Consider the following 8,556-nt stretch of genomic DNA (forward strand, 5'->3'; position numbering starts at 1 on the left):
GAGTGAAGACAGTGGATGTCTGGGAAGAGTGAAGATCAGTATTAACACTAAGCTAAAGCTTCTACTTTGGCAAACCATCAACATTTGTAACACATGCCAACAGCATGGAGCCAATCCACTCACTATTCCTCCACTTCTGTTACAACAGGAAGAACTAAAGTACACAAATCAAATATCACTTCGATGAGATTTCAGCTTTAAAGTCCACGTCTTTTTTTGCTTTGATGTCATTTATATGCTAGAATACTCCTAAAGTTTTAGATATGCCTGTAAATTTTGAAGTATTATTTTTAAAAATCTGGTATCATTTTGAACTCATAATGTGTACAAGTTAACCAACTGGTAAAGTTAAAAAGAAATGTTGGTAACACATTAAAATAAGACACCAGTTGTTAACATTGACATGAACTAACAATGAAAAATACATGAAAGCATTTATTCATTTTAGTCAATGTAAATTTCAGCATGTATTAATACATAAATACATTATATTTGTTCATGTTATTTAACTGACCTGAGCTAACATGCACTAACATAAATATACTTATAAAGTTAATTACATTTTCATAATTTATTAATCCATTATTAATATAAAGTTGTATCTGTTAATATTTAATAGACTGGAGCTAACATGAAGAATGAACCGTTGTATTTCTATCAACCAATGTTAACAAAGGAAGTGTTGATCGGCTGCTGTTTTTATTATTGGCCTGAAGGTTAAAGGCTATGTTCTGTTCAACATTCTTTTGTTCTCCACATGATTTTGCTTCTTGTTTATCCTGGACAATATACTGGGAAAAGAGCTCATTCCAGTATTGCTGAATTTTCCACATTGTCAGCTCAACCGATCGCACAAACCCATCATGGAAAGCACACTTTACCCTCCATTCCAGCAACCATATCCAACTTTTTATTATTCCATTTTTTCGTTGTTGCATGTATGCCTTCCTCCACCTCCTTCTTTGGTAGGAAAGGCAAACAGGGATTGTCATCAACTTTAACCATACTCAAAAATCAAGCCCCTAGGCAAGTCAGCCAGCTCACGCACACACACACACACACACACACACACACACACACAGAGGATATAAGCTGTCACGGAGCCAGCCAAATTCATAGAGTGCAGTCTGAGCAATGCTCTATACTTGGCCACTGGCTCACTCCATTCCCTACTTTCATCTGAGCAAGAGAGAGGGTGAGAGAGAATTGGGAGTGTATTGCAATTTGAAGGAAGCACAGAAAGCCATATAATAATAATACAATCAAAAAGACACACAGGGATTCATTATTTTCTATCCACACCAACACATTACCATTTATATCATCTGTGTCCAATGTCATAAGAGACACTTATATCACCTGTAACTAATCTGGTACATCTGCTCTATCTAACCTACATCTCTCTCGTCTCCCCTGAGGGATCAAGGCATCTGCCACAAGAAGAATGAAAGTGATGACAGACTCTGCAGGAGTATCTTTAGAGAGACATGAATAACTTCTGCACAGATTTGAGAGCACGGTTGAGCTGTCAACAGTATAACAACTATCTCTTGAGATTTTCTGAAAAGTCAGCAAAAAACAAAAACTATGATTTAGAGGCTAAAAGTTTTATTGAGGTGAGTTTTCAGCATTGCATGCTCTTACTCACTGTGTGTACATTAATGAGGAAAAAAAAAATAACTTAAATGATTTTAGCAAATGGCTGCAATATAACAAAGAGTGAACAATTTAAGGGGGTCTGAATACTTTCCGTACCCACTGTATATGTATAATTATTAATACTGATTATCAAATTTAAGAGGAAAAGCATTCACATTACATTTTGTCTTTAATGTATTTTTAGTGTAAGACTATAAATAGTACTTTTTATTGTTTTTTATTCAGTGGCAAGCTGCTTTTTCACTGATAAGCAAAATTCTAACAAAAGTTTATGCTTCCAAACAACATGCTACACTAAAAAAAGTTAACCTACAAAAAAGGTGACATCTAAATTATTCAAATCAATGAAATATTTAACATCACTAAATCAACCTAAATACATCAATTTATACCAACAAAATACATTATACCAATGTAAAAATGGCTATTTAAAGGGACAGTTCACCCAAAAATGAAAATCCTGTCATCATTTACTCAAGTTGTTTCAAACCCTGTATAAGTTTATTTCTTCTGTTGTACACAAAAGAAGATATTTTGAAAAAAAGAAAGAAATAAGTTGATGGTCTCCACTGACTTTCATTTTTTCCCCATACTATGGAAGTCAATGTGGACCATCAAATGTTTAGTTATCCATATTCTTCAAAATATTTTCTTTTGTGTTCAACAGAAAAAAGAAACTCATACAGGTTTGGAACAACCTGAGGGTGAATAAATGATGACAAAATGTTCATTTTTGGGTAACTAACTATTAAGGCAAGAATTGCACATTACTTTTTAAAATGCAGTGGGCTAAAGAATATAAACTTCATATAAAATATATTCTTTCACCATATAAATGAAGTTAAAACAATCAGTAAGTAAATTACATTTTTTCCTATCTTTGATATTTTACTGGTAAACAAACAAACAAACAAAAAATGGGAGAGTTTCTGTACTTGTTGAGATTTTAGGGTGGATCTACTTTCCTTTCCCTTCATCTGTGTCACGACATCATCTCCAGGGGAGTTGAATTACTGGTCTATATCTTTCGGGGGATTCCAGCGTTGCGAGTGTGTGTGCACCGTATGAGCATTTGTGCTTGACTACATGTTTGGAGAGATTATTCTGAAGAAGACATATCATAAACACACATACCTACACACAACATTTTCCATTAACACAGGCTTTTTAGTTCGCCATCGTACTATTTGAGGTATCTGTATCCTCCATCAGCTCGGCTATACAGGATTATGTGTGTGTGTGTGTAACAGATGTAATGGAGAGCGTGTATGTGCAAAGCAGCGGTTCTCAGCTGGTGGGCTGTGACTAAACATGGTTTATGCGGACTACATTGTGTTTTGTGTGGGGAATTGTTAGCTGCATTTCAGGGGTGATATAAATAAATGTCAAAGTTGGATTTTTAGGACACTTTTGTTACTCTTATACATTAAACAATTTTGGTTTGGTTGCCATTTGATGTCCATTGTAAAGTCTGGGTTCTGATGCAAAACCAGCTGAGAATCACTGATGTAAAGTAGATTTTGTTGCAGACACCAAAGGATTATGAAACAAGCCAGCTAAATGCTTGTTTGAATACACAAAAATATTTTTTTTTAAAACAGAAAAGGAAAAATCACCTCCGCCGGTAGATTATAAATGTCCTGAGCGTGGACTGTATGTACAGTACAGTATTATAATGGCTATTTATTCATTCAGAGCACAGATGATTAGAAGATAATGTAAAAAGAGGAAAATGTATTTGCAGTTATTTTGGGATTCTTATTGGATTTTTAGGCTTAAGCATGGCATTACTTGTGCCTTCTCAGCCGATGTGATTTACAAGTTATACTTAGCTGCTTTAGCAAGCAAGCATCTGCTGAGAACATGACTATAGCTTGTTGATGTGAAACTGCATTTAAAATCATTTGAAACAGCATTTTATTTTTTTTTTCTCTTTGAAAATAAATTAATAATTTTATCCAGCTAGGTCTAGGATGTATTCAATTAATCTAAAATAGTAAAGACAAAGACGATTGGAAATAAATGCTGTTATTTTGAACATTCGGTTCATTAAAGAATCCAGAAAAAAATTATCATGCATACACAAACATATTAAGGAGCATGACTATTATAAGAAATGTTTACACACACGGAAAGTGGTGCATGTTAAATGAGCAAAATTTGGCATAAAGGGAGAAGGCAAACATTGTGTGAGGGGCAGAGCATGAAACTGGCTGCCCAGGGGCATGCATTCGATTAGAAATCTTAGCTCACAAACATACACTCACAGGCCAAAGCATAGCAGACATGAAAATCAATCAGCCTTACAATGGATTCAGACAAAGTTAGTGGAGTAAAAACCTGCACCTTAGGAAAGTTTTGTACTGATCACTAACAGACTATACACTCCACCATTTCAGTAAAGCAGGCTGGTTTGTGACGTGCACACACACACACACACACACAAAATCATTTCATCATGTGCTTTCCATTTTTTCCCTGCATGCCTCAGCTCTCAGGACCATGCGAGAACCATTTGCTCCTCAACGGCTGCCTGTTTCACACTACAATCAAAAGAAGAAAAAAAATGCAGCACACTCTCTCTCTGACTCACATACAACCATTCCAAACTCAGAGTTTAGGGTAGTGTTTGTGGAAAAAGAGTCTTAAGACCTGGTAGAAGTATGAAGAACAGTCAATTACAGACATATGGATTACATATTTGAATAACAGTGAATTATTGCAGTTGCTTTTATGCTAAAACAATTCAGCCAAAATGGAAAATTGTGTCATCATTTACTCTCCCTCGTGTTGATCCACACCTAATGACTTTCAGGGTGCTTTCACACTAGCACTTTTGGTGGCACCCGGGTTCGATTTACGTCAGAGTTTGGTATGTTTGGATGATGTGAAAGCTGTCTTCCGAACTGTACCAGAGTCCGCTTAAAAAGGGTGGTCTGGGGTACGGTTCAAGTGAACTCCGGTACGGTTCGCTGCTCATGTGAACGCAATCGTACCAAATCACTGAAGTGATTGACGTATTATTTGATAAAAATGTGTGTTTGTGTGCGTTTCATTCACTTTCTTGACGAGCGTGACTGACACGCTGCAAACAGAGAGCTGTATATCTCATTTCTGTTCACCTTCAGAGTACTTTAGAGCATTTGCAGTACATTCGTAAGGCAGACGTAAGTGCCGTTATGTACTGAAGCTTTGGAAACAAACCAATGGTTCAAAAACATAAATATAAAATTGAAGAGAGCCTTGCTACGCATTTTGCCGTCTTCTCCTGCACCATCGTTACTAAGCAACGGGGTAAAGCTGCTGGCTTGATGACGCAAACAAACCGTGGTTCGGACCCAAATAATATAATGTGAACACAGTCCAGCGGGGGCAGGGGGAGGGGGGACCAATCGAACTCAGGTTCAGACCAAGCAATCGAACCAAGTGTGAAAGCACCCCTCATTCTGTGGAAAACACACACAAAAAGAGACATTTTGAAGAACTTTTTTTTTTTAGTCCTGGCAATGAATGTCAAAAACAACATTGGACTTCACTGGCTTTCATTTTAAGGACAAAACATTTTTTTTTTTTACAAAATATTATTTTATCTTCCACATATGGAAGAACTTACTGGTTTGAAACAACATGAGGGTGAGCAAACGACAGAATATTTCTTTTTAGGTGAACTACTCCTTTAAATCCACAACCAATATGAAAACTGTTCTCCTTTCACTTCTGAACTGAATAAAGTTTAAAAAGAATAGGAGTATTATTTACAACAACTTTAATTTGAAACAGCAAACATGAGTATAGAAGATATGAAAGAGAGACTAGTGGCTACAAATTCTAGATACTACAGAGTACCAAATTTTGAAACAAAAAACGTAGACTTGCTTAAATACAAATATATAATAATGTTGAAATACAGATTTTTACAAATGTTATGTACAATGTTTTAATTACATTTAACACAACTGCCTGCCGTATATTAGATAGCAAGCTTTTGAGCTCTCCTCCCGCCATGGCTCTCATTGCTCTGTCGTTTGTTGAATTCCCAGCTGGTATCTCACTTTCCATGTTAGGGTTAGAGTTTTTATGGCCAGCAGCTTATGAGAAAAAATGGGGGCAACAGAATGGGGGAGGAAAACATTTCTGCACTTGGTATCAAATTGGCCATGTTTGTTTGGGGAAGTCAAGTGGTTTACGTCCCATTTCTCTTACCACTTGAAAGTCTCTGACAGTCTAAAAATAAGTGTAATTGCTTTCAAAATACTGACAATAAAAGGCACTTTATTATGTTTTTGTAGTTCTAAAATCATTATTGGCTGAAAATGTGGACCCCGATTTCCCGTTTCAAACGGTGGTCTCCCCTTGTCCGCCACTGGTCAATCGTGTGTAGAACTTCCTCCAAGAGTGCAGCGTCTTCCCCGACCAGATCCAGAATCCCGAAGTGATCCCTACAATGAGAGTCATGAGGTACTTGATCATGAAGACAGTGAAGTCGGGGGTCATGTGAGGAGTGGGTTGCATGGGGCACGGGATGGCCAGGCTCTTACAGTTCGTACTGATCCAGCTCTTCTCCCAGTGCTGCCTGAAGGCCTGCTCATAAAAAAAGCAAGCTATGACGATGGTGGCCGGGACGGTGTAGAGAACCGAAAACACACCTATGCGGACCATCAATCGCTCCAGCTTCTCGGTCTTGGTGCCGTCGTGCTTCATGATGGTGCGGATACGAAACAGGGACACGAAGCCGGCAAGCAGGAACGAGGTGCCAATGAAGAGGTAGATGAAGAGAGGGGCCAACACGAAGCCCCTCAAGGGATCCAGATTGTTCAGGCCCACAAAGCAGACGCCACTTAACATGTCTCCATCGATTTGCCCCATGGCCAGGATGCTAATAGTCTTTACAGCCGGAACGGCCCAGGCGGCCAGGTGAAAGTACTGTGAATTGGCTTCAATAGCCTCATGGCCCCATTTCATACCAGCCGCCAAGAACCAAGTGAGAGACAGGATGACCCACCAAATTGAAGACGCCATACTGAAGAAATACAGCATCATGAATAAAATCGTACACCCTTCTTTCTTCGTACCTTGAACGATGGTTTTATAGCTGTCGGGAAAAAAGCTCTCGTTGCACACGACTTTGTCCCCAAGAAAGTAACCAGCGATATATGCAATGGAAACCATGGTATAGCAGCCGGACATAAAAATAATAGGACGTTCTGGGTATTTAAAACGCTGCATGTCCACTAAATACGTGGTAACTGTGAATAACGTGGATGCACAGCAGAGAGAGGACCAGATGAGGATCCAAATCCGGGCAAATTCAATCTCCTGGTCTGTGAAGAACATATAAGCCCCATGTGTTCTGGAGGACTCACATGGAGCACCGCAATCCAGCTCGCCCAGGAACTTATAACTGAGGTAGGAAGGCACTTTGAGCACTGACGGGCAGCGGAAGGGCTTGTCCGGCGAGGAGTACAGCTGAATGCCGGGCGTTCCTGGAACGGGCATGTGAACGGGCGACACTGTAGCCGCGGAGTCGTTCTGGCCCACACAGATGTGTCCGTCTCCCAGCACGGGGAAATGTTCACATCTCAGCCGCTCTGGCCACTGAAAGCCAAACTTGTTCATGAGGGCCTCGCAGCCGTGCTTTGCCCTCTCGCAAATGGAGCGGCATGGCGGGATGGCTTTCTCCAAAACCGTGCACACTGGCGCATACATGGAGCACAGGAAGAACTTGAGTTCAGGAGAGCACTGTACCTTGACCAGCGGGTAAAACTGGTGGACCTCCAGCCCAGCATCCTCTTGGTTGTAGTGTCCGACCAGATTTGGCATTATGGTTTGGTTGTAAGCGATGTCCGTGCACAGGGGGATAGTTATGGGCTGACAGAAGCCGTGGTCGGGAACGGCTATCCCACTATCTCCGTGATACTGTCCAGAAGCCACGAAACAGCACGGCAACATCAGTGCCAAAAACAGACACAAAATTCCACTCGCCTGCATTGTCCCGGAAAGTTCCGCCTAACTTTCACTGAACACAACGGGAGTCCGCAAACTACGCTTTTGGCGACATGTTATTTGCTAATCGAAAACAAAAAGTTTCGCGAGCTAGTGTAAATCGCATACTTTGTGAGGAATATCTGTTGCGCGCAGGACAGACTGCGTGACTTTTCCCCCTTTGTCCGTCAGACTGTTTCAAGTTCCCCCTGGGCTGCCTCTCGCTGACTTTGAAGGGAGCATGAGAAGGAGGAGGGATTTCGGGGGTCTTGAAACAGATTCTCAACCCTAAACCATAAACCCCCATCACAAGGTCTTCAGACCAATTGAATCGCTGAAGACCTATGCTCAAGACCCTATCAGTCATTTGAAAACATAATAGCATTTTAAAAAAAAGTTTTTATTTGGGTGAGAAGTTATGATATGGACGAATTAGGGAACGTGAATTTGGAAATTCTCTTTTCTGAAAAACAAAACAAAACACGTCTTATACAAAATAACATATCTATCTATCTATCTATCTATGTGAAGTGACATGTGGCCAAGTATGGTGACCCATACTCGGAATTAGTGCTCTGCATTTACCCATCCAAAGTGCACACAGCAGTGAACACACACAAACCGTGAACACACACCCGGAGCAGTGGGCAGCCATTTATGCTGCCGCGCCCTGGGAGCAGTTGGGGGTTCGGTGCCTTGCTCAAGGGCACCTCAGTCATGGTATTGAAGGTGGGAGAGAGCGCTGTACATTCCCTCCCCCCCCCTACAATCCCTGCCGGTACGAGACTCGAACCCACAATCTTTGGGTTATGACTTCCCCAGATCTATCTATCTATCTATCTATCTATCTATCTATCTATCTATCTATCTATCTATCTATCTATCTATCTAGCGATCTATCTATCTATCTATCTA

General features: G+C 40.1%; 1 protein-coding gene across 1 annotated transcript; it reads right to left on the bottom strand.

Moving 5' to 3' along the window:
* Window positions 1-5,296: 5,296 nt before the first annotated feature.
* Window positions 5,297-7,825, bottom strand: fzd2 (frizzled class receptor 2). The gene has a single exon (XM_016269127.1). It carries the CDS (start codon window positions 7,645-7,647, stop codon window positions 5,995-5,997), a length of 1,653 nt encoding a protein of 550 aa, XP_016124613.1. The 5' UTR covers window positions 7,648-7,825; the 3' UTR covers window positions 5,297-5,994.
* Window positions 7,826-8,556: the final 731 nt, after the last annotated feature.

Source organism: Sinocyclocheilus grahami, unplaced genomic scaffold (assembly GCF_001515645.1).
Source record: "Sinocyclocheilus grahami isolate Dianchi unplaced genomic scaffold, SAMN03320097.WGS_v1.1 scaffold49.1, whole genome shotgun sequence".
Lineage (NCBI taxonomy): Eukaryota > Metazoa > Chordata > Actinopteri > Cypriniformes > Cyprinidae > Sinocyclocheilus > Sinocyclocheilus grahami.

Coding starts and splice junctions, on each gene's coding strand:
- fzd2 (XM_016269127.1), bottom strand. CDS start 7,647: ATGCAGGCGAGTGGAATTTTGTGTCTGTTTTTGGCACTGATGTTGCCG.